Source organism: Bufo bufo, chromosome 9 (genome assembly GCF_905171765.1).
Source record: "Bufo bufo chromosome 9, aBufBuf1.1, whole genome shotgun sequence".
Lineage (NCBI taxonomy): Eukaryota > Metazoa > Chordata > Amphibia > Anura > Bufonidae > Bufo > Bufo bufo.
Window position 1 is genome coordinate 89,174,936 of NC_053397.1, and position 27,328 is coordinate 89,202,263.

At 45.4% G+C, this 27,328-nt stretch overlaps 1 protein-coding gene across 5 annotated transcripts; it reads right to left on the reverse strand.

Annotated features, from left to right (window-relative positions):
* Positions 1 to 2,274: 2,274 nt before the first annotated feature.
* On the reverse strand, positions 2,275 to 25,116 carry DDX59 (DEAD-box helicase 59). Of its 5 annotated transcripts, none has more exons than XM_040407737.1 (8): positions 24,653 to 25,116; positions 23,646 to 24,445; positions 22,384 to 22,551; positions 13,256 to 13,345; positions 12,805 to 13,056; positions 7,023 to 7,175; positions 3,425 to 3,553; positions 2,472 to 2,732 (listed from the first exon to the last, which is right to left on the reverse strand). In XM_040407737.1, exons 1-8 carry the CDS (start codon positions 24,978 to 24,980, stop codon positions 2,472 to 2,474), a joined length of 2,181 nt encoding a protein of 726 aa, XP_040263671.1. In that variant the 5' UTR covers positions 24,981 to 25,116. The 5 variants fall into 5 exon arrangements, with proteins under 5 accessions (XP_040263667.1, XP_040263671.1, XP_040263670.1 ...); XM_040407736.1 differs by having other exon boundaries at positions 24,602 to 25,116; XM_040407735.1 differs by having other exon boundaries at positions 23,646 to 24,499; positions 24,602 to 25,116.
* Positions 25,117 to 27,328: the final 2,212 nt, after the last annotated feature.

The following is a 27,328-nucleotide window of genomic DNA, read 5'->3' on the forward strand; positions in this document are numbered from 1 at the left end:
AATCAAGCGTTTCATTCAAAATAGTCAACAGGGTCGCAAGAAGCGTGTGGAAAAACCAAGGCGCAAAATAACTGCCCATGAACTGAGAAAAGTCAAGCGTGCAGCTGCCAAGATGCCCCTTGCCACCAGTTTGGCCATATTTCAGAGCTGCAACATCACTGGAGTGCCCAAAAGCACAAGGTGTGCAATACTCAGAGACATGGCCAAGGTAAGAAAGGCTGAAAGACAACCACCACTGAACAAGACACACAAGCTGAAAATTCAAGACTGATTTTTCTAAGGTTTTATGGACTGATGAAATTAGAGTGAGTCTTGATGGGCCAGATGGATGGGCCCGTGGCTGGATTGGTAAAGGGCAGAGAGCTCCAGTCCGACTCAGACGCCAGCAAGGTGGAGGTGGAGTACTGGTTTGGGCTGGTATCATCAAAGATGAGCTTGTGGGGCCTTTTCTGGTTGAGGATGGAGTCAAGCTCAACTCCCAGTCCTACTGCCAGTTTCTGGAAGACACCTTCTTCAAGCAGTGGTACAGGAAGAAGTCTGCATCCTTCAAGAAAAACATGATTTTCATGCAGGACAATGCTCCATCACACGCGTCCAAGTACTCCACAGCGTGGCTGGCAAGAAAGGGTATAAAAGAAGAAAATCTAATGACATGGCCTCCTCGTTCACCTGATCTGAACCCCATTGAGAACCTGTGGTCCATCATCAAATGTGAGATTTACAAGGAGGGAAAACAGTACACCTCTCTGAACAGTGTCTGGGAGGCTGTGGTTGCTGCTGCACGCAATGTTGATGGTGAACAGATCAAAACACTGACAGAATCCATGGATGGCAGGCTTTTGAGTGTCCTTGCAAAAAAAGGTGGCTATATTGGTCACTGATTTGTTTTTGTTTTGTTTTTGAATGTCAGAAATGTATATTTGTGAATGTTGAGATGTTATATTGGTTTCACTGGTAAAAATAAATAATTGAAATGGGTATATATTTGTTTTTTGTTAAGTTGCCTAATAATTATGCACAGTAATAGTCACCTGCACACACAGATATCCCGCTAAAATAGCTAAAACTAAAAACAAACTAAAAACTACTTCCAAAAATATTCAGCTTTGATATTAATGAGTTTTTTGGGTTCATTGAGAACATGGTTGTTGTTCAATAATAAAATTAATCCTCAAAAATACAACTTGCCTAATAATTCTGCACTCCCTGTATTCATGGAGGGACCATTGAGCAGCCTTTAGTATGTCCAGGACATCATGGAAACAGTCCTACTGACTTTATTGACTCAGAAGACATGGTCTTCATCAAAACACCGTCTGCCCACACACTGCCTGTGCTACTTCAGGGTATCCAGCAGCTCCTCTAGACCAGCTGATCTCAAGATCTCTCCATCATCAAGAGTGTCTGATCTCCCATGTACAGCGGCCAACAACCACCTTAGCTGAAATACGGGTGCAAGTTAAAGGAGCTTGTAATACCAAACCACAGGAGCAACATCTGTATGACAGTTACCACACCATAGTCGCAGCCTGTATCACAGCAAGGGGAGATGCATCCCGAAGCTCCTCTGGACCACCTAATCGCAAGATCTCTCTCTCATCAAGAGTGTCTGATCTCCCATGTACAGCAGCAAGGGAAGATGCCACTCAGTATTAATGTGACCCCCTGATGGCCTATCCACAAGATAAGGGTTTATTCACATGACTGTGGGACGGTTGCACCGGTGTTGCAGACCACAAAACACAGACCCGCAAAACACAGGCACTGGCCATGTGCACTCTGCATCATGGTGCGGACCGATTGACTTCACGGTCCGAAAGATGCAACGAAAGATAGGACATAGGACGCAGACACATGGAAGCCCTTCTGTGTACTTCAGGGTCTGTGCCTATGCACAGGCAAAGTTAAAACATGTCCTATCTTTGACCACATCTTGCGGTTCGCGGATCCACTGAAGTCAATATGTCCGCATCACGATGTGGAGTGCACATGGCCAGTCCCCGTGTTGTGCAGGTCCATGGTTTGCGGTCCGCAACATGGGCACGACTGTCTCATGGACCCGAAGCCCTCAATATCTGATGGTGGGGGTCCAAACTCACAACCCCAACTGATTCAAACCCCAGCTGTTTCAAAATAGCTCTGGCTCCGGAAGTCAGCATAAAGACGGCATGCAAAAGATAAACTAAATGTATCACACTGGCACACATTGTATGATAAAATGGGCACATCTTGGTAGAAGACAAACACTTTTCCTCAACTGCAGGGTTAGTTTACACCATTAATGGCAAGCAAATTTGTGTTCTAGAAATTTTTATACACAGACAACTTTACAAAGAAGACAGTAACAAAAAATCCATGAAAAAAACTCTCAATAATGAGAGAAATATTGTTTTTTTCCCTGAGAAAGCATAATTTTCCCAAGGTCAAAAACCGAAAGGAGTCCTTTATATACAAGTCACAGAGTGTTCTGGTCACTTGCGTGGTTTTTTTCTGTCATGTTTTCGGATGAGATTAAGAATCTGGTCTCCTGTGACCACCTTGTTTTGGTCATGATGCTTTCTCTGTTCTGTCCGCTTCTGCTCCTGGAGATACGGTGAGTTCAGCAGCTGCGGGGGAAGCAGGGACCCTGTTGGCTGCACCCTCTTTACCAGATCCCAGAAGAGATTTTTGTTGTTTTTATTAATAAAGGTAATTGCAGTTCCTCGGTGACCCAGTCGTCCTGCTCTTCCAATCTTGAAAGAAACAAATAATTAGTCAAAAATTACATACACATATTGGTTGTGCTAATTATAACTTACAGTGAGACTTTGCTCTTCTAAATAAATGTCCTGTATGTGGCAAAAATAAGAAAAAAAACAACTATGTAGTGTCCCATATGTACACAAAAAGAGTGCGACAGAGCCACTGAATGATACGACCACATGGCTATTTCACATAACTGATGAACGTGACAGTTTTTTTTAATTTTTTATTCAAAGTTGTCCGACGACAAACACTTATCCACTATCCACATAACACATTAGCATTGGAGTCTATGAGAATTTTACTGCTATCCTAGGGAGCCCTGCCAGAGGCAGGCTCTTCATAGGAAGCTATCTGAGGCAGCCTCGGATCATTCAGGAGGACCGAGGCTGCCGCACACACCATCCAGCTTCCTCCATCATTGCTAGGGAGAGCCAGTGCATGTCCAGGTTTTTGAGCTCTCAGATGCCATAGCATCTGAGGGGTTAAATATGTGCAATCGACGTTATCGTCGATCACAAACAGCAGGCACCCGGGTCTGATGTATAAAATAGAAGGCGCCCGCGAGCAGGCACCATGTTTAAATGCTGGACAGCTGATGTAAATTTATGTTAGGCAGTCAAAAAGGGGTTAACAAATGAATTATTTATATGAGCACCACTGTTATATCAAACATCCTCACCTGGTGAACATATTCATCCATGCTTGATGGCATGTCAAAATTCACAACCAATTTCACATGAACTAAATCCAGACCTCTGCCCAGGACACCGGTGCTGACTACAACATCATATTGCCCCTGCAGTAAGCCCTGTAAAAAGAGAGGGATGTGTTACTCCAAGAAACCACATTCCACCATTCAGTGCTTGGCTGAGATCGGAAGAATCCTCATAAGCCTTAAAGGGGTTGTCTCCCTTTAGCAAATAGAATTTATTATGTAGAGACAGTTAACACCAGGCACTTACTAATGTATTGTGAGTGTCCGTATTGCTTCCTTTGTTGGCTTCATTCATTTTCCCATCACATTATACACTGCTTGTTTCCATGATTACGACCACCCTGCAATCTATATCTATCAGTGGTGGTCGTACTTGCACACTTTAGGAAAAAATGTTGGCCTCTCTGGTGGCCGAGACTGTGGGAGCTAACATAGGCTGGTGAGCCATATCCTTATGATATTGGAAACATTCTGACGCAGATATAGGGAATTTTTTTGCGAGAGGCTGATCTTCCTCGGTTGTCACGTGAAGATTGTGAGTCACTTGATGCCCCTATACAACTTGAAGAACTACAGGAAGCGGTGAGATCTATGGCGAATGATAAAGCGCCGGGGTTGGACGGTCTCCCTGTGGAGATTTATAAAAATTTTGCGGACACACTTCTACCTGAATTGCTTAAAGTATTTAATTATTCCCTTGAAAAAGGTGATTTACCTGCCTCCATGCAGGAAGCATTAATTGTAGTTTTTACCCAAACCAGGTAAGGATCCACAGTTGCCGGACTCTTACCGACCCATATCGCTGCTATCGGTAGATGTTAAAATACTTGCGAAGGTCTTGGCCAGGCGTCTTTCCAAAGTAATATTGTCCGTCGTACATTCGGATCAGACGGGATTTATGCCCCAAAAATCCACGGTGATAAATATTCGGAGGGTGTTTGCTAGCTTACAGATACCGGCGGATAATATGGGAGACAGGGCAATCTTCTCTTTAGACGCGGCCAAGGCCTTCGATAGCATAGAGTGGAGATTCCTGTGGAGTACACTGGATCGTATGGGATTTGGATAGACATTCATTTCGTGGGTAAAGGTTTTTTACTCTAGCCCTAAAGCGTGTATCAGGGCGAATGGAGGTGTGTCTGCGAAATTCCAACTCCGAAGGGGGAACCCGTCAAGGGTGCCCCCTATCGCCGATGCTGTTTGCGTTGGCGATAGAACCACTTGCGGCCACGATACGTAAAGCCCAGGACATACAGGGATTCAGATATGGTGGAGTACATAACAAAGTAGCTCTGTATGCAGATGACACACTGCTGTTTTTGGGAGACACTGAACGATCTTTGTCCGCAGCGATGAAGGTCATTGATAAGTTTGGACAACTTTCCGGCTTGACAATTAACTGGCAAGTCGGTATTAATGCTGATAGATAATCAATCCAAATCGCAAGTGTTGGTAGAGAGTCGGATTCCCTGTGAGGAGAGGATTAAATACCTGGGTATACATATCTCACCTAACATTAGAGATTTTGAAGATAGGAATCTAGTCCCACTGTTGAATAAATTTAGGGACAAATGTAAAGCCTGGTGCAAATTATATCTATCTGTAGTGGGAGGGCGAATTTGATAAAAATGATGATGCCGCAGCTCTTATATATTCTGCATAATTCTCCAGTTTAGTTACCTAGGGACAAATTTGGGAAAATTAATACAATATTCAGAGAATTAATTTGGCGTAGGGGTCAACCCAGAATAAAATTAGAAACATTGCAGTATTCTAAAACGGAAGGGGGCTTGGCGATACCGAACCCCTGGATATATTAACACTTCAAGGGCTGGCTAGACCCTAGGGCTACGGACATGACTAGCCAGATTTTAAGGTCACAGTTGCAAGGACAAGATATTATGTTATTACTGGAGGGAGCGGACATAAGAACTGAACGGCTAACTAGATCCCTGCGACGTGCAATGTATACAGTATGGAACAAGGTAAAACAACTTCGAGGGATCAGTGGACTTACGTTGTATACCCCTCTATGGGGAAATCCGATGATGCCAGAATTTAGTTCCCTGGAAGGGTTTGAGATTTGGAGGAGAAAGGGGGTGTTGCGGGTGGAACATTTATTAGAAGGGGGAGTTTTTCGAACATTTAATACTTGGTAAGAAGTATTCGATACTCCTAAAGCACACTTTTATAAGTATTTGCAAATTAGACATGCATATGACACTACGATTAAGAAGGGCTCTATGATACCACAACGTGATTTGGCGCTTCAACTTACTCTCTCTAGAGGAGAGAAGAAAGGGTTAATTTCCGCACTATACAGACTTCTGTTGGATAAACAACTAGAATTCCACCCGCTATGCAGAATGCGCAGATGGGAGTGAGATATAGGTGAAATCTCAAAAGATCAATGGGAAGACATACTGGAAGCAATACCGTTATCATCGTTAAGTGAGGGAGGGAAACTATCGCAATTATTCCTAATCCACAAAGTGTACAAGACGCCAATATTTTTATACCGTTTGGGGTGTAGATCGGATGCTAAGTGCCCGAGGTGTTCAGTGGACTCTGCAGAGCTCTTACATATGTTATGGCAATGTACAGCATTAACACGGTTCTGGGAAAAAGTGTTGGAAAGCGTACAAAACGCGTACAGTGTACAAATACCAAAGGACCCTAAGGTCTGTATCTTGGGGTATACTACAGAACTGACCACTGATAATGTAAGTAAGATAGCGATAGGGCGTCTTTTATATGTGGCGAGAAAGTTGGTGGCGCAGCATTGGATACAAGCTGAGCCGCCGAGGTTTAATGAATATATAACCAAGGTTAATACCATGCTCTTATATGAAAGGATTATCTTTCAGAGAAGAGGTTGTCCCGCCAAATTTGATAAATTGTGGGAACCTTGGAGGGAATACGTGACTTCCACAAGGAATGATAGATAGAACAACCGACACTGGAATAGAGGGGGGGGGGATGGGGGGAGGTTGAACAGTTATATTGTAAATTTGTGTATTAGTGATATAGAACAGCAAGGGATGATCTATGCAATTAATATGTGGATTGCCTTAATTGTAAATTGAGTAATGTAATGTTTATCAAAACGTTCAATAAAAAAGATCTGATTTTAAAAAAAAAAAACATAGGCTGGTGTTTTTTCCTATAGTGTGCAAGCACGACCACTGCTGCTGGATTACAGGGTGGTCGTAACCATGGAAACAAGCAGTGTATAAAGTGTATATATGTAAAAATAATCCAGCCAGCAAAGGAGGCAATATGGACAATCACAATACATTAGTGTCTTGTATTAACTTTCTCTACATAACGAATGGTATTTGCTGAAGTGACACAACCCCTTTAAGAAAAAGTGGACTGAGCTCCGATGTTTCCGTAACTCCCATAAGAGTGAACAAGAACTACACACAAAGTGTTCTATCCATTCACTGCTATGGGAATTATGGAAACAATGGAGCACAGTCCTCTCAGCCGTTTGCTTAGCTCTGGCCATCCCAGCCTGGCGCTTACTAAGGTGACTCCCATCCATCTCAAGTCATTTTACCTGTAGTATCTTAGTCCTTTCTGACTGGGACTTTTCAGAATGAATAGCAACACAATGTAATTCGGTAATCTTATGAACAGCTTCACTGAGCAGATCTGCACCCAGGCGGCAATCCACAAACACCAGTACAGGGGGCTGGAAAAGCTTTGAGTCCTATTGAGAGAAAGGCAAGACGATCATACGTCATATGAGACAATACAGATTAGTCCATCCAAGGCTGTTTTATTTAAATGTCACCTAAAGGGTTTGTATGTCAAGCAGGAAGTGGCTGTCCAAACCAGAAATACATAGATTACTCTTACCGGTAATCTGTTTTCCATGAGCCCATGACAGCACCTGTAAGAGATCCTCCCCCTCACGGACAGGAAACAGGAACTTCCCCGATCTTTAAAAGGATCCTCCACTCCTCAGTTTGTGACAAGATCCATAGGACTGAAATAATTCTATATACAGTGAAACACTCACTTCAAAAACACCTATATACATAGTCAAAAGGTCCAGTCTGTAATGCTTATAAAAAGTATTTGGAGAGCTCCAGGTAGCAGCTCTACAAATGTAATCAATAGAGGCACAGCCTCTCTCTGCCCATGATGTCGCTAGGGCTCTTGTGGAGGGTGCTGAAAATCCCGTAGGAACCTGGAGACCCGCAGAAGAATACACTAAACCTATTGCTCTAACAATCCAGCTAGCAATAGTACGACTTGTGACTTTCAGACCTCTATTTGGACCCTGAATTTGAATGGACAACTGAGAAGCCTTCCTCCAATCTTTAGTAGATTTTAAATAATGACACACACATCTCCTTATGACAACATCTTAATATAAATGGAATCTAAGGGTTCAAATGGACTTTGGGTTAGACTAGAAAGAACCACATGGAGATCCCAAGGACACGATTTGGGCATAAGGGTTGGATTTAATCTGGAGGATGCTCTTCTAAACCTTTTAATCCAGGGGTGAATCACCAATCTAATGTCAAACAAGGCACTAAGTGCTGAACCCTGAACTTTTAGGATACTAGGTATTAATCTCTTATTTTAGCCCTTCCTGCAGAAAGTTTAGGATCAATGGAATATCCGGAGGTGAGGATAAATCCAAATCCGATCTGGAACAATGGATAAATGCTCTCCAGATTCTTCCTTCCCCCATGCTTGCGACAGAGCATCTCACCCCTGAGACTGATCCGCTGGGTTGGGATAAAAAAAAAAAAACTTTTGCATTTCTTGTTCTCTCTGGAAGCAAACAGGTCTATTGAGGGGGCCCCTCATAGATGCACTATTTGGTTTAAGACTTCTTGACAAAGGCACCAATCTCCCTGTTTGATCATATGCCTGCTTAGGAAGTCTGCCTGAATATTTTCTAAACCTTTCAAATGGACTTAAAAGAGAAAGAACCTTTCCTTCCAATAGGTGGAAGATCAGATTTAATAATTGAGGAGACTTTGTCCCCCCCCCCACCTGTTGACATAGGCTACTGCTGTCGGAAAAGATCTTCACGTGCCTATTTATTAAAAAGGAAAGGTATTCTCTCAGATCACAAAATATTGCCCTTAACTCCCTGTAATTCTGACATTGTGATGAAAAAATAAAGTTACGTTAAAACCAAGCACACCATTGTTTTTCTTGTGAAATTCCCAATAAGTTTGATATGTCACATGACCCTCTTCCTATTGAAAAAACTAAAGTTGGATTCAAAATGTCCGACTTCAAAATGGCCACCATGGTCACCACCCATCTTGAAAAGTTTCCCCCCTCACATATACTAATGTGCCACAAACAGGAAGTTAATATCACCAACCATTCCCATTTTATTAAGGTGTATCCATATAAATGGCCCAGCCTGTAGATCCGGGAAAGATACACCCCCCTGTCCTATGGACAGGAAACAGGAAGAAACTGAGGAATGGAGAGAGGAGGATCCTTTTAAAGATCTGGGAAGTTCCTGCTTCCTGTCCGGAAGGGGAGGATTTCTCACAGGTGCTGTCATGGGGCGTAATAGAAAAACCCTTTTGTGGAATTACATATGGTATGGCTTGCTGCAGTTAAGGGCTCATGCACAAGAGCGCGTGTGCTTCGTGCTGCGGACAGAAAATAGAGGTTTGCAATGCACGGGCATCATCCGTGTGCACGTCGTTTGCGGATGCGGACCCATTGACTTGAAAGGATCTGTGATCCGCCGGTTCGCACTACACAAAAAATAGGACTTGTTCTATTTTTTTGGGCGGTGTGGAGGCACGGGCTGAAATCCCACGGAAGCAATTCGTAGTCCTTCTATGGGAATCCAATCGGTGCCTCCACTCTGCAACGCTCCATATCTAGACGATAGCAGACCAATTTAAGTCCATGATACGGAGTGCACACGGCCAGTGCCCGAATATAGTGGATCTGCTGTTTGCGGGCCGCAATACGGGCACGAGGCACACACGCTCGAGTGCATGAGCCCTAAAAAAGGAAACAAGCATGTCCTAAAAAGTTAGTTGCAAAGACTGACATTTTTGAGAGTCTGAGCACTCAAGTGGGTGGGCAATGAACCTGTATCCATGTGAATGGCTTCTATGCAAGCAGGACAGGGGTGAATGTTTGACCACACTACCAGTGGTTTTCCTGTTTTCTCTGCAATAGAAATACATGTGGACGAGTGTATGGAAAAAAGATAAGACAGCCGGAAAATTGGGCAAGAGTGGCGAGCCAGTACGCCTCCAAGATGCTCATAGCCAGTGACATCACCACAATATTTCCAATCTGGCAGAGATGAACGGTTCCCAAAATGTAACATCTAAAAGTATATATATATATATACAAACACACATACAGTACAGACCAAAAGTTTGGACACACCTTCTCATTCAAAGAGTTTTATTTTTTTTCATGACTATGAAGGCATCAAAACTATGAATTAACACATGTGGAATTATATACATAACAAACAAGTGTGAAACAACTGAAAATATGTCATATTCTAGGTTCTTCAAAGTAGCCACCTTTTGCTTTGATTACTGCTTTGCACACTCTTGGCATTCTCTTGATGAGCTTCAAGAGGTAGTCCCCTGAAATGGTCTTCCAACAGTCTTGAAGGAGTTCCCAGAGATGCTTAGCACTTGTTGGCCCTTTTGCCTTCACTCTGCGGTCCAGCTCACCCCAAACCATCTCGATTGGGTTCAGGTCCGGTGACTGTGGAGGCCAGGTCATCTGGCGCAGCACCCCATCACTCTCCTTCATGGTCAAATAGCCCTAACTTTCAAAGTTTTCCCAATTTTTCGGCTGACTGACTGACCTTCATTTCTTAAAGTAATGATGGCCACTCGTTTTTCTTTACTTAGCTGCTTTTTTCTTGCCATAATACAAATTCTAACAGTCTATTCAGTAGGACTATCAGCTGTGTATACACCTGACTTCTCCTCAATGCAACTGATGGTCCCCACCCCATTTATAAGGCAAGAAATCCCACTTATTAAACCTGACAGGGCACACCTGTGAAGTGAAAACCATTTCAGGGGACTACCTCTTGAAGCTCATCAAGAGAATGCCAAGAGTGTGCAAAGCAGTAATCAAAGCAAAAGGTGGCTACTTTGAAGAACCTAGAATATGACATATTTTCAGTTGTTTCACACGTGTTTATTATGTATATAATTCCACATGTGTTAATTCATAGTTTTGATGCCTTCAGTGTGAATCTACAATTTTCATAGTCATGAAAATAAAGAAAACTCTTTGAATGAGAAGGTGTGTCCAAACTTTTGGTCTGTACTGTACATATATACAGTGCCTTGCAAAAGTATTCACCCCCTTGACTTTTTCAGATTTTAGTGCCTCACAACCTGGAATTAACATGGATTGTTTGAGGATTTGCATCATTTAATTTACAGAACATGCCCACAACTTTGAAGAAAAATAACAGAAAAAGTCAATGTGCATAACTATTCACCCCCCTAAAGTCAATACTTTGTAGAGCCACCTTTTGCAGCAATCACAGCTCCAAGTCGCTTTGGATAAGTCTCTATGAGCTTGCCACATCTTACCACTGGGATTTTTGCCCATTCCTCCTTGCAAAACTGCTCCAGCTCCTTCAAGTTGGATGGTTTGCGCTTGTGAACAGCAATCTTCAAGTCTGATCACAGATTTTCCATTGGATTGAGATCTGGGCTTTCACTAGGCCATTCCAATACATTTACATGTTTCCCCTTAAACCACTCATGTGTTGCTTTTGCAGTGTGTTTGGTCATTGTCCTGCTGGAAGGTGAATCTCTGTCCTAGCCTCAGATCACGCACAGAGTGGTACAGGTTTTGCTCATGAATATACCTGTATTTAGCACCATCCATCATTCCCTTAACTCTGACCAGTTTCCCAGTCCCATCCCCACAGCATGATGCTGCCACAACCATGTCTCACTGTGGGGATGGTGTTCTTTGGGTGATGCGATGTGTTGGGTTTGCGTCAGACATAGCGTTTTCTTTGATGGCCGAAAAGTTCAATTTTAGTCTCATCAGACCAGAGCACCTTCCTCCATACATTTTTGGAGTCTCCCACGTGCCTTTTCGCAAACTCACAACGTGCCTTTTTGTTTTTAGCTGAAAGTAATGGCTTTCTTCTGGCCACTCTGCCATAAAGCCCAACTCTATGCAGTGTATGCCTTTTTGTCGTCCTAGTCCTATGTACAGATACTCCAGTCTCTTCTGTGGAACTCTGCAGCTCCTCCAGGGTTACCATAGGTCTTTGTGCTGCCTCTCTGACTACTGCCCTCGTTGCCCGGTCCGTGAGTCTGGGTGGGCGGCCGTCTCTTGGCAGGTTTGCTGTTGTGCCATGTTCTTTCCATTTGGTTATGATAGATTTGATGGTGCTCCTGGGGATCATCAAAGATTTTTATTTTTTATTATTTTTTTACCTAACCCTGACTTCACAACATTGTCCCTTACTTGTTTGGAGAGTTCCTTGGTCTTCATGGCAGTGTTTGGTTAGTGATGCCCCTTGCTTAGGTGTTGCAGCCTCTGGGGCCTTGCAAAAAAGGTGTGTATATGTAATGACAGATCATGTGACACTTAGATTGCACACAGGTGACATCATTTCACTAATTATGTGATTTCTGAAGGTAGTTGGTTGCACCAGAGCTTTTTATGGTCTTCCTAACAAAGGGGGTGAATACATACGCACATGCTAATTTTTTGTTTTATATTTCTAAACAATAGTTTTATTTTTATATTTTTCTCATTTCACTTCACCAACTTAGACTATTGTGTTCTGATCCATCACATACAATTCAGATTAACAAAACATTGAACTTAAGGCTGTAATGTAACAAAATACGAAAAAAGTCAAGGGGGTGAATACTTTTTCAAGGCACTGTGTATGCGTATATGTATATATATATATATATATATATATATATATATATATACACATATATACATACACACACACACTTTATCTGTACTATCTGTTACTTGATAATTCCCTTGTGTAAAGGTGCCAGCCATTGGGTGAAAGCTACGTTGATGTGGACACCTAAATAATAGTTTCTGCACAGCAGATCATGCTGTGTAAACTGTGATCTGCTCCCCAGAAATAATGATTCTCCATAGGGAAAAGCAATTGCTGTAGCGGTCACTCAACCCCATACAGAAGAGATGATTGCCTGTCCAGCAGGCAATTATCAGGAACGAACAGTTCTTTCCCAATAACTGCCTGCTGTGTTAACCCATGTGAATGCCCCTTAAGAAATGGCTGAATAATAAATAAATGCGGTAAATAGGACAACTTCAAGGAAGTTACAGTAAGAAGTGCTTACATTCAGTATTTCAAACAGCTTTTTTTTCTTGGAAGGCTCTTCCACCCAAAGTACAATCTGACGAACATTAGAGCATGGTTGGTTCTTCTCGCCAACAGTTATCCGCACTGGATCCCTCAAAAGCTGCTGGGCAAACCTCTCAATGCTGTCGGGAATGGTGGCTGAGACCAGCACTGTCTGACGATCTGGTGAGCTGTTCTCCAGAACCTCAAGCACTTGCTGCTGAAACCCCATCTTTAGCATGGTGTCTGCCTGCAAACAGAAGCGTATGCCAGACTGTTTTCTGTGTCGTCATTTTAAAGAAATAAATCATTTATAAGGGTAAATGGTTTAGCACATTCTGCATTATAACAAGGGGCAAACAGCCTGCTGGTGCCTAGTGGAAATTTTACACATCCAAGGGACTATGAATATGGAATACACAGGAGTGGAAGTATTAATATTTACTCACCTCATCCAGGATCAGGATCTTCAGTTCCCCAAGGTTCACAGCATTTTGACTAATGATTTCTAAGAGTCTTCCAGGAGTTGCAATAATAACCTGAGAAGATTGTGTGGAGAAAAAAAAAAAAAATAATCAATGGATTAGCAGAGCAAGTAAATCTGGAAAAATGATGTAGGTTTCATCTGTTTTTCATTAATGTTAACCACTTTCCGCACACAGCCATAATAGTACATGGGTAGTTCCAGCACCACGCCATAGTATTAGAGCGCAGGGGTGGCACGCACCATCCACAGCAAGTGTCAGCTGTAACATACTGCTGACACCTCGGTTAAAGTGTTCCTAGATGAATAAACTTTATTAAAACCTATTCTAAATGTGATAAACTGAATTTTTGTAATATTCCTTAAATATTTTTTTCATTTTCCTTGAGAACTAGGAACTTCCGGTGCCTATAGCGCTTTGGAATCCATACACTTGATTCCTCCGTAGGGCCGCAGTGAGCGATGTACACGCAGGAGCAGCGATGTGAGCTCCTGCCCTGTGCTTGCTCCACTCTGCTAAAGCCTGTATAGATGTGGTATGAAAGGCTTTTAGCATAGCGGAGCGAGCACAGGGCAGGAGCTCACATAACACATCGCTGCTCCTGCCTGCACTCACTCCACTATAACCTAACATGCAGAGCTTTTAACGAGTGGAGAGGGTGCAGGAAGAAGCAGCTATGTGAGCTCCTGCCCTGCACTCGATCTGCTAAAAGCCTTGCATACCACATCAGTACAGGCTTTAGCAGAGTGGAACAAGCACAGGCATGGGCTCGCATTGCACATCGCTGCTCCTACCTGTAGATCGCTCACTGCAGCCCTACGGAGGATTCAATACACCAGTTCAGGTCATTGGTGCACGAGTGTACGGATTCCAAAGAGTTATAGGCACCTGAACTTCACATGCCTATTTCACAAGAGAAATGAAAAAAAGTAAAGTATAATATATTACAAATATTCATTTTTATGACATTTAGAATAGGTTTTAATAACGTTTATTCAAAAGTTTAGATACTCTTTAAAGGCTATGGTACATCTTTGGTGGCATTTTATTTTTTGAAATTATTGAATTGTACTCATTTTGAGCAATAAATAATTTTTTCAACTGGTCTTTATTAAATATATTGAGACCTTTTTCCTGAACCGCTTTGAGTTTATCTAGTAGCTGGTTCAGGATTTTCTCTCTGCTGGGGGCTCCTTATCTCTGACATTAAAAACACTCCAGGCTCATTTTCACCTTAAAGACCCGGCCATTTTTTGCAAATCTGACCAGTGTCACTTTAAGTGGTGATAACTTTAAAACGCTTCGACTTAGGGTACTTTCACACTTGCAGCAGGACGGATCCGACAGGCTGTTCACCCTGTCGGATCCGTCCTTCCGCTATTTCGCCGTGCCGCCGGACCGCCGCTACGTCCCCATTGACTATAATGGGGATGGGGCGGAGCTCCGGCGCAGTACGGCAGTTCACGGTGAGAGACCGCCGGACTAAAAAGTCGGACATGCAGGACTTTTAGTCCGGCGGCCTTTCGCCGTGCACTGCCGTGCTGCGCCAGAGCTCCGCCCCCGTCCCCATTATAGTCAATGGGGACGGAGCGACGGTCCGGCGAAATAGCAGAAGGACGGATCCGACAGGGTGAACATCCTGTCGGATCCGTCCTGCCGCAAGTGTGAAAGTAGACTAATCCAGGCCATTCTGAGATTGTTTTTTCGTCACATATTGTACTTCATGACACTGGTAAAATGGAGTAAAAAAAAATCATTTTTATTTATTAAAAAAATACCAAATTTACCAAAAATTTAGAAAATTTAGTAAATTTCAATTTCTCTACTTTTATAATAGATAGTAATACCTCCAAAAATAGTTATTATTTTACATTCCCCATATGTCTACTTCACATTTGGATCATTTTGGGAATGACATTTAATTTTTTGGGGATGTTACAAGGCTTAGAAGTTTAGAAGCAAATCTTGACATTTTTCAGAAATTTTCAAAAACCCACTTTTTAAGAACCAGTTCAGGTCTGAAGTCACTTTGTGAGGCTTACATAATAGAAACCACCCAAAAATGACCCCATTCTAGAAACTACACCCCTCAAGGTATTCAAAACTGATTTTACAAACGTCGTTAACCCTTTAGGTGTTCCACAAGAGTTATTGGCAAATGGAGATGAAATTTAAGAATTTCAATTTTTGGGCTAATTTTCCATTTTAGGGCTCTTTCACACTTGCGTTCTTGTCTTCCGGCATAGAGTTCCGTCGTCGGGGCTCTATGCCGGAAGAATCCCGATCAGGATTATCCTAATGCATTCTGAATGGAGAGAAATCCGTTCAGGATGCATCAGGATGTCTTCAGTTCCGGAACGGAACGTTTTTTGGCCGGAGAAAATACCGCAGCATGCTGCGCTTTTTGCTCCGGCCAAAAATCCGGAACACTTGCCGCAAGGCCGGATCCGGAATTAATGCCCATTGAAAGGCATTGAACCGGATCCGGCCTTAAGCTAAACGTCGTTTCGGCGCATTGCCGGACCCGACATTTAGCTTTTTCTGAATGGTTACCATGGCTGCCGAGACGCTAAAGTCCTGGCAGCCATGGTAAAGTGTAGCGGGGAGCGGGGGAGCAGTGTACTTACCTTCCGTGCGGCTCCCCGGGCGCTCCAGAGTGACGTCAGGGCGCCCCAAGCGCATGGATCATGTGATCGCATGGATCACGTCATCCATGCGCATGGGGCGCTCTGACATCATTCTGGAGCGCCCCGGGAGCCGCACGGACTGTAAGTATACCGCTCCCCCGATCCCCGCTCCTACTATGGCAACCAGGACTTTAATAGCGTCCTGGGTGCCATAGTAACACTGAACGCATTTGGAAGACGTCTTCAAATGCTTTCAGTACACTTGCGTTTTTCCAGATCCGGAGTGTAATTCCGGCAAGTGGAGTACACGCCAGATCCGGACAACGCAAGTGTGAAAGAGGCCTTAATCCATTTTTTCCAATAACAAAGCAAGGGTAAACAGCCAAACAAAACAATATTTATTGCCCCGATTCTGTAGTTTGCATAAACACCCCATATGAGGCCGTAAACTACTGTACGGGCACACGGTAGGGCGTAGAGGGAAACGTGCGCCGTGTGGTTTTTGGAAGGCAGATTTTGCTGGACTGGTTTATTTACATCATGTCCCATTTGAAGCCTCCCTGATGCACCCCTAGAGTAGAAACTCCATAAAAGTGACCTCATTTTGGAAACTACGGGATAAGGTGGCATTTTTATTAGTACTATTTTTAGGGTACATATGATTTTTGGTTGCTCTATATTACATTTTTGTGAGGCAAGGTTACCAAAAATAGAAATTCTGAAATTTCATCTCCATTTGCCATAAACTGTTGAGGAACTCCTAAAGGGTTAATAAAGTTTGTCAAATCGGTTTTGAATACGGCGTTCCTTTCCTTCTGCGCCCTGCCGTTTGGTCATACAGCAGTTTACGACCACATATGGGGTGTTTCTGTAAACTGCAGAATCAGGGTAATAAATATTAAGTATTGTTTGGCTGTTAACCCTTGCTTTGTTACTGGAAAAAAACGGTTTAAAATGGAAAATTTGCCAAAAAGTAGCTGTTTGGGCACCGCTTTTATTTTTTATTTTTTTGACCATGTTCATCTGAGGGGTTAGGTCATGGGGTATTTTTATAGAACAGATTCTTACAGACGCGGCGATACCTAATATGTCTATATTTTTTACATTTATTTAGGTTTTACACTATATTATCCTTTTATTAACAAAAAAAAAAAAAAAAAAACATTTTAGTATCTCTATAGTCTAAGAGTCAGTTTTTAGCCGATTATCTTAGGTAGGGGCTCATTTTTTGCGGGATGAGAGGACGGTTTTGTTGGCACTATTTTGGGGGGCATATGACTTTTTGATCGCTTGCCATTACAGTATTTGTGAAGTAAGTATAAGTAAGTGTAAGTTTTAGTGTTTCAAGTCTAAGAACCATAGGTTGTCAGTGGCTAAATTGGGGAAGGGGAACATAAATTTAGTACTCCATGGAAGTGTGGCACTCCCTGAAGCCACCAATAATGCAGAGGCCCGGATGATCGGGGCATGTGTCGCACTGAGTGGTGGTGGTGTCCTTCCGTATCCCCCTCCTGTGACACATTCTGCACCTTTTTTGGGTCGTTCCCTTCTTTCCAGTATGGGGGACCACACCTGGAAAGTGTTAGCCAGGGACGATCCGGGCCCCTCCAGTTCCCGAGGTACTCCGGCCTGCTCTTTCCCGGTCAGAAAAGATAAGGGCCTTGAGGACTGCCTCATAGAACTGAAGGAATGTCCCTGTGTTGCCAGCGCTCCGGGACAGCACAAAAGAGTTGTACAAGGCAACCTGTACCAAGTAGACGGCAACTTTTTTGTACCATGCCCGGGTTTTGCGCATGGCATTATATGGCTTGAGGACTTGATCAGAGAGATCAACTCCTCCCATATACCGATTGTAGTCGACGATACAATCGGGCTTGAGGACTGTTGCCGCGGTACCTCGCACAGGAAAAGGGGTGATGCCGTTACTGTGAATTGTGGACAATACAAGGACATCCCTCTCGTCCTTATATCTGACCAGCAACAGGTTTCCACTGGTAAGGGTACAGGTCCCACCCCTGGGGATAGGTACCTGGAGGGGGTGGGTTGGGAGGCCGTGTTGATTTTTCCGCAAGGTCCCAGAAGCATACGTGGATCTGGCGGCCAGGGACTGGAAGAAAGGGATACTAGTATAAAAGTTATCCACGTACAGGTGGTAACCCTTATCTAGCAGTGGGTGCATAAGGTCCCACACAAGTTTCCCTCTTAGGCCTCTTTCACACTTGCGTTGTTGGGATCCGGCGTGCACTTCCGTTGCCGGAGGTTCCCGCCGGATCCGGAAAAACGCAAGTGTACTGAAAGCATTTGAAGACGGAGCCGTCTTCAAAATGCTTTCAGTGTTACTATGGCACCCAGGACGCTATTAAAGTCGGGAGCGGGGGAGCGGTATACTTACAGTCCGTGCGGCTCCCGGGGCGCTCCAGAATGACGTCAGAGCTCCCCATGCGCATGGATGACGTGATCCATGTGATCACGTGATCCATGCGCTTGGGGCGCCCTGACGTCACTCTGGAGCGCCCGGAGAGCCGCACGGACGGTAAGTACACTGCTCCCCCGCTCCCCGCTACACTTTACCATGGCTGCCAGGACTTTAGCGTCCCGGCAGCCATGGTAACCACTCTGAAAAAGCTAAATGTCGGGTCCGGAACTGAAGACATCCTGATGCATCCTGAACGGATTTCTCTCCATTCAGAATGCATTAGGATAAAACTGATCAGGATTCTTCCGGCATAGAGCCCCGACGACGGAACTCTATGCCGGAAGAAAAGAACGCAGGTGTGAAAGAGCTCTTACACCCAGAGTGGGGGGACATTCTGGGGGTTGAATATGGGAATCTCGCCCCTCGTACACACAAAACTTGTAAGTTTACCCTGAGGTACTCTCACAAAGTTTGTACAGCTTCACGTCATACCTCGCACGCTTAGAGGGAACATACTGGTGAAAAATTAGTCTCCCCTTGAAAAAAATTAGAGACTCATCAACCACGACCTCCCTTCCAGGTTCATAGGCCTCCAAAAATTTGGCCCCAAAGTGATCGATGACCGGCCTGATTTTATACAGGTGGTCATAGGCAGGATCACTTAGGAAGGGGGGGGGGGGGGGGGGGACATGCTGCATTATCTGCATAACCGGGAGCGTGTCATTGCCTCAAACTAGGAGCGTGTCATTGCCGTACTGTAAAGTGGGTTCTGGTAGAGGAAATCCCGACTCCAGTAATGCCTGACACTATGCTTTTTGACTAGGCCCATGTGCAGCACGAGGCCCCAAAACGTCCTCATCTCGGCTGCACTGACCGGAGTCCAGCCACCGGCCCTAACCAAAAAGGAGCCCGGGTGTTGAGCAACTAACTGTTGGGCGTACAGGTTCGTTTGCTCCACCATCAGATTTACAAAGTGGTCACTGAAAAAAAAGACTAAAATAGTCGTATTCAGTGAAGCCCACTGTGGAAGTCTGGATTCCTGATAGGCCTACAAAATCAGGAATCACAGGCTCAAAACGCTCTGGGGTACACCAGACAAGTTCACCGGCAGGGGGCTCCGGGGGATTTAACTGGTGGGCCGGAAAACTAGTACGAGCCTCAGAGATGCTCGTACTAGTGTGGGCCACAGGGTCCCCTTGCTCCGCCTGGCGGCATCTCCGCCGCCTTGGTGGCTCATCATCATCACTAGATGATGAGGAGGACACGGATGACAAAAGGAAAGTGGGGTCAGCCTCGTCCTCACTGGGGCTCTCAGACTCGGAGGCAAGCTGGGCGCATGCCTCCTCGGCCGAGAAAATCCGGCGGGCCATAGGGGAGTGTGTGTGCGTGTGTGGAAATCTTTATTTGGTGTGCGTGTGTGGGGGGGGGGGCACGGGTGTTCACGTACTTACCCTAAACCTAAACAGACAAACAATAAAATAAAAAATAAAAAAAGGCCAAAAAATGAGAAAAAAAATAAAATAAAAATTCTAACTTGCTGATCAACCGTCCGAAGTTGATCAGCGGTGGGGTGTGTGTTGCACTAACAGTGGCCGGACTCTAAGAGTGCCGGCCACAGTCAGCGTACGCAAAAAAAAAAAAAAAAGGTAGGCAGGGGGACAAGCTGCAGCACCCCTGGGGGGGTCTAGGGTCACACAGGTGTGCTGTGGGCCCCAGACACCCGATTTAGGGTGATGCAACCAAAAACGTTTTTTTTTTTCAAATAAACTTTCCCTGAATATCCCGGCCTATCCTAACCTGTCCCTAACCTTTCCCTAAATACCTTGTCGAAGGTGAAGGGGGTGCTGGGCACAGATGGGGGTGCTGGCTCTGGAGATCCGATGCACAAAAAGGAGGAGGAGAGGAGCGCTGCAATAATTTGAATGGCCCGCCCCGGTAGCCAATGAGAGCCGATCCTGAGAGGTGATGTCACCATCACCTCTCAGGATCACAGGATGGTGATTGGTGGTGTATTATCACACCACCGATCACCATCCTGTTCCGGGTCATCGGGTCCCCAGAGACCCGAATAACCTGGAAACGCAGCAAACTGCCGACACGGGAAGGGGGGAGGGGGGTGTCACAGGGTCACTCCGCGGTGGTGATCAGAACTACACGTGTCCCAAACAGGTTAAAGCTGAATTCTTATCTTACTAATAACAATGTGGCTTAAAGGGGTTCTGCTGTCCCCTGGATAGATCAGCATCTGATCGGCGGGAGTCCGACACCTGGGACCCCTGCCGATCAGCTGTTTGAGAAGGCAGCAGCGTTGGCAGTAGCGCCGCGGCCTTCTCACTGTTTACCGCAGGTCCAGTGACGTCACGACTAGTATCAATGGCCTGGGCGGAGCTAAGCTCTGTTCATTTAAATGGAGCTTAGCCCCACCCATTTGAATGGAGCTTAGCTTCGCCCAGGCAATTGATGCTAGTTGTGACGTCACTGGACCTGCGGTAAAGAGTGAGAAGGCCGCGGCGCTACTGCCAACGCTGCTGCCTTCTCAAACAGCTGATCGGTAGGGGTCCCAGGTGTCAGACCCCGCCGATCAGATGCTGATGATCTATTCAGAGGATTTGCATAATAAGTGTGTGTGCATGAGCCCTAACTTCGAGCCCTGATGTTTATCCTCTCTGATAACATGGCCCATACTAATCATGGTTTAATAGAGGTAGGGGGACTCTCTCTGTAAGCTTGTCTGTGCCCCCTAATAGCCACTAGGTCTGCCATGTATAAAAGCCTAATAACAGATACAGGCATACAGGGGTACTGAAGTGTATTATGCAAGTTTAAAAAAATAAATCTTATACAATGTTTTTATTTATAAATAGAAAAAACAAAACTACACATATTTGGTATTCTTGTATCCATAAGGATCCATACTATAAAACCTAACCAACAATGCCAGAATAGCTGTTTTTTGTTCATTCCACTAAGGTCTTACTCACTCCCCCCCCCCGCAAAAAATAAGTCCTCAAAATAGAAAATACAAATGTCAAGGGTCTTGGAATGCAGCAACTCGAAATAAATTATTCTTTAAGTGCAAATGTAATAAAATGTGCTTTGCGTTAAGGCTGTATCTCACTATACTGCAGGGGATTGTCAGGATGGAAGCCTTCTTTCCCAGCAATCGCCTGCTCGTTAGTGGAGGAGACTAGTATGGGGAGAAGAGATCGCTAATGCCATCACTCTTCCCCATACTGACCCCATTGTTTGCCAGCAGCAGATCATGATTAGACAGCACAATCTGCTTGGATTGCCAAGTGAATGAGGGTTTGCTCGTTGATCATTTCATCGGCAGCATTATTACACTGTCAGCTAACGAGTGTTCCTACGAAGGAAGGAACGGCAGTGTGCAAGTGTGACCCCCCCCCCCCACACACACACTCCAATCAAACTCCTTTGTGACTTAGAATGGGTATCTCACAGCCCCCGTTTTATTTGATTGGTGGATGTCTCACAAACATGACGGCTTTAAAGGGGTTCTCTAGGAAACAAACAAAAAAATCTCAAAATAATGAAAAAATGTTATTATAAATAAACTCCTAAATGCCTTTAATTATTAAAAATGGCTGTTTTGTCTAGGGGCAATCAGTGGAGGAATTAAAATAGCCACTGTCAGATTCTTCAGCATGGAACCTGTCGTAATCACATGGCAGGACGACAGAGCCCTATGTCAGCACCGTTCTATGGCTGTCTCAGCCCTGTGCACCACAATGTTATGTGCAGATCACAGCTGAGGTAAGTGCCGAGCTGTATCTATGTGCACCAGGTACTCACCTCCACTGACTGCACCCCAGACAAATTGAGCCATTACTAATAATTAACCCCTTAACACATAATGCCGTACATGTATGGCATTATACGCCCGCAACTGTATGTGGGTTGTGTACAAGTGACTGTAGGTGTGACAAAAAGTTCTATTGTGACAAAAAAAAAAGTGTATAAAATAAGCTACATGCATAAACCAAGCAATGCCATATAAGATTCTGAAATCCGGACATGTCTCCAATTACCTGCACATTCTGCCGAAGTCGGTGCAGCTGGGGTGGTAATGGCATCCCACCCACAAGTAAAGCAGTCTTCATTTGGGGAAGTTTGAACATCAGCTCCTGGGCCTGTTTCTCTATCTGCACTGCCAGCTCCCTTGTGGGCGTAAGGATGAGTGCAGCGGGGGCGTCCTTCTAAACACAAGATACACAAGAGGTTGAGGACACTTTTCTGATATCTGCAGGCATCCTCCTACACTTTAGTGGTTCCAACCACCCTGTGGCTCTCCAGCTGTTGAGAACTTCCAGTCTCTTTCTGTCAGGGCATGCTGGTAGTTTTGTAATAACAGGAGAGCCGCAGATTGAAAATCAATCCATGCTGCCAGTATCAGAGGAACACGCCTTAAAGGGGTTTTCTCATCTGAGACGATAGGGGCATATCGCTAGGATATACCCCCATTATCTGATAGGCGTGGGTCCCATCGTTGGGACACACTACTATATCGAGAACAGAGCGGGCCATAGTGGTGGCTGGAGGACTCTGGTCCAGCCACCACCAAGCGCTTTCCGCATAGAAGTGAATGGGAGCGCACCGTGCATGACCGGCCACTGCTCTCATTCACTTCTATGGGCTTGGCTATTTTCGGCGGTCCCAAAGAAATGAATGGAGGGCGGCTGTGCATGCGCAGTGCACCTTCCACTACTTTCCTAGCGATAAGCCCCCATTGTCTCAGATGAGACAACCCTTTAATAGACAATGGCTATACCCAGTTGTCAATTTATTCATATATTTCTGGGAGGAATAACACAAAGACCAACGCTAAGAAATAGGTTCTCTAGCACTGACAGTAAATGAGGTATTCCCATCTCAGATGGCCTCACAACTATCTTGTGAATGGCCCTGGACCCACTTTGGCGGCTGCTGTGACTGAATAGGTACCAGTAGTTCTTCCCATCCACTTCTACGATGGGTCCTAAGATTTTTTTTAAACGCCAAAAGAAGTGAATGGAGAGAACCGTACATGTGGGGCCACCTCTTCAATCACAGCAGCCTGGCCTAACGTCTATTGGCCATTTTGAAAAATCCATAAAAAAAAAAAATGAAAGCAACTTGTATGCCTGGCTGCCATATTTAGGATTGTGGGGGGTCCCAGCCATCAGACCTCCACCATGCAAACAATGATGACATCTGGAAATTCCCATCACGAGAAAGGAGAAACAAGCCATGATATATCCTGGAGACACAAATACACAGAACCAGTACTGGGAGATGATTACGTATGGAATACCTGTTCCATACATCTGATGACAGCTGGAAGGAGGAAAGCAGCAGTCTTCCCAGATCCGGTGTCAGCACTCGCCAGGATATCCCTTTCCATCAGTCCAACAGGGATCATCTGCATCTGGATGGGAGTAGGCAGTTCATATCCGGCCCGTTTCAGGTTTGTGCAAAGCGTGGGAGGAAAGTTGCAGTGCTCAAACTCTATGATTGGCCTGCACACCAGGTTTCCATGTACAGATAAGCCAAGCTGCTGTCTTAAAGTGTCAATCTGATCCTGCCCCAGCTGGGTGATGAACTCGTGCTCTCTGTAGGTGTAGCTTGTATCATTTGATCGTGAAGACGCTGCCTCCATGGGCTGATGCACAGGGGGTACAACTGTCACAATGTCACCCGGACTAGAGAAAGGGGATTGTTCTACAGCGGTTACATTAACTGATGACTGGCGAGCAAGTGCGGTGTCTTCCGATGAGGATACCCCTGTAGATTGCAGGAGGTCTTTGGCTTTACACTCTAAACTACACACATCGTGCTCCGTCTGGTCACAGATGTACTCTCCATATCTCTCACATATAACACAGACAGGTTCCCCCTGGAGCGGCCAGCGCTGAAGTTTGCTGTAGGATTTGATGGGTTCATCCTCAGCATCAGAGGCAGGGGGTAAGGATGGCGTAAGAGAGGGAGATGGTGGAAGAGGAGCAGGAGGTGGTACAGGACCCAGAGAAGCAGAAGAGGCTGAGAGATGGGAAGATGGGGTGACATGTGCTGTAGAAGCATGGGCAGATGTTGATGAATACGTTGCAGCATCACCTGCGGTGTCAAGTGTTGAGGCATCAGAAAGGGAGCCAAGCGTTCCAGCATCACCTAGGGTGGTCAGTGTTACGGCAGACGGGGAGCCATGCGTTCCAGCATCTCCTGGGGTGGTCAGTGTTACGGCAGACGGGGAGCCATGCGTCCCAGTATCACCTGGGGTGGTCAGTGTTACGGCAGACGGGGAGCCATGCGTTCCAGCATCACCTGGGGTGGTCAGTGTTACGGCAGACGGGGAGCCATGCGTTCCAGCATCACCTGCGGTGTCAAGTGTTGCAGCATCAGATGGGGATCCATGTGTTGGTACAGCAGCAGGAGGAGGAGGTGAGAGAAGGACAGCACAGGAGGAGGACACTGCAGTGGGGAGCAGGGCATTATGAAGAGAAGTGACAGCAGGTGCTGCTAGAGAAGTCAGACATGAAGAAGCATTACTATTTACTGACGACTGACAGTTCAGGCCCCCCGCCCCCCTCTTCTTCCTCACTGCAGGTCCCTCGGTTTCCTGTCGCCTCTTCACTGCTCTCGGCACAAACATTGTCACATAAAGCCTCTGGCCGGTAATAACGTGTCATCCCGCACAAAGTAACTCTAGTTCCGGTCAGCAGAGGTCGCTATGCAGAAAACCGATCACTAGATGAAATCAGCCAGCTAGCCGCACAGCGGTCCTTCCGTCTCACGCTGATGACGTCATGTCTCGTGGCTCTCTTAATCCTTTCCTTTCCCATAGGGTTGTGAATCGCAGCTTGCCATTAAACTCCATGCGCCGTAAGGACCGTGTGACGTCACCTGGGTTTGAAGGAGCCGTGGGATGTATCAGCAGGGGAATATTTATTTCCCATAAGCCCTGCTAATAAAGATTATTAATTAAAAATGATAAAAACATGCTATTGATGGTGTTAACCGTGAGGCGCATGGTCACTGGGCTTAAGGCTTCCCCTGTGACCAAGAGCCTCTGTGAGCTCTCTTTTAACCCTTTCCTGACATGGCAATTTTCTGTTTTTGCATTTTCGTTTTTCGCTCCCTGCCTTCCCAAAGTCATAACTATTTTATTTTTCCGTTCATGTTTTTTGCGTGACAAGTTGTACTTTCTAATGCTACCATGTAATATTACATAGGATGTAGTGGGAAGCTGGAAAAAAATTACAAATGGGGTTGAATTGGGGAAAAAAAACACAATTTCTCCACCGTTTTTATGTTGGTTTTTTTACAGCGTTCATTATGCGGTAAAACTGACCTGTGCTGTTCATTCTCCAGGTCAGTATGAATCCAGCGATACCACATATGTATAGTTTTCTGTATGTTTTAACACTGAAGAAAAAAAACTTTTGAAATCGCCATATTCTGACCCCATAACTTTTTTATAATTATGTCTATAGAGATGGGGGGGCGCATTTTTTGTGGGACAATCTGTAGTTTTTGATACCATTTTGGTGTGTGTATGACTTTTTGATCACTTTTTATTACCATTGATCGTATGGGCTAATTTTTTTTATATTTTAATAGTATTGGCGTTGTCGCATGCGGTGATGCCTATGTTGTTATTTTTTGTATTGTTCATTTTGATTTTGCAGAAAGGGGTGTGATTTTGAACTCTTATTTTCTCGCCCAATTCCTTGGGGGACACAGGAAACCTTGGGTATAGCTCAACTCCCTAGGAGACGTGACACTAAGTGAAAACTGTTAAGCCCCTCCTCCAGCAGCTATACCCTCAGCCTGGAGAGAGAGACTGCCAGTTTTTGCTTACGCTGGGTTCAGACCTGAGCGTACTCTGTATGCGCGATTTTATCGGGCGTTTACAAACGCGGGAGGGAAACAAGCAAACGCCCATTGTCACGCGTTCCCGGAAGTCTATGTGCGGGAACGCGCGACCATACGCCCCAAAGAAGCTCCTGTACTTCTTGGGGCGTACGGCGTTTTACAGCGTGTTCGTACGCGCTGTAAAACACTCAGGTGAGAACCATGCCCATAGGGGATCATTGTTTTTTGCCTGTTGAGCGTTTTACAGCGCGTAGGAACGCGCTGTAAAACGCTCAGGTGTGAACCCAGCCTAAGTGTCCAAGGAGGCAAGACACTCCCTGCTTTGCATGGCTGTTTTTCTCCTTCATTTTTAATTTTTTCTTTTTACATTTATTTTTGTTTTTTTTCACAGGGACAACAGAGACACCTGGACCTCTCTGTTTCTCCCGGGGTCAAGCTGCGCCAGTGCCGGTCACCCGCACTGCTGCCTCCCCCACAGAAGATAAGGAGGACCAGGGCAGCCCAGCTCCCCTGCATCCCGCCAGTGTAAGGGTCGCCTACGCGCCAAGCCCCTCTCCAGCTTCCTGCCACTGCGGTGCCAGTAGCTGAAGGGGCAACCCTGATGGAATGGACAGACGGTGAAGACGTCAGGATGGTGAGAGTTGCTGTTCCAGCCCTGCTCTCCCCCCCCCCCCCTTTCCCCGCAAGGCCTCCATTCACCGGTCTGCTATGCACGCATGCAGAAGTCCTGGGGCTACAGAGAGCCCCCACCCCCCTTAGAAGGATATCTATCAGGCCTTGCCTTCTCACAGGGGCGATATACAGTGGGGCAGGGGGGAGTGCCTTACAGCATGGACGGAGCGGCGGCACACAGGGATCGCCGGCAGGCAAGGCCTGCCGCAGTATCGGAGGTCCGGCACCCTTTCACTGCCGGCCGGCATTGCGACTGCCGCACAGGAGATCGCAGCATCGCTCTATTTCGTGGATGGTCTTATCTCTCTGCGGCGGCATACATCTTACAGCGCCGCAAACCGCCCCCTCCTCCTCTCCATATATATAATATATATTACAGTAGTCGGCATCCAGCGCCGCAGGCCGTTACTTCAGCCCTTTCATATATAAATCGTGCGCGCGAACAAAGCCGGC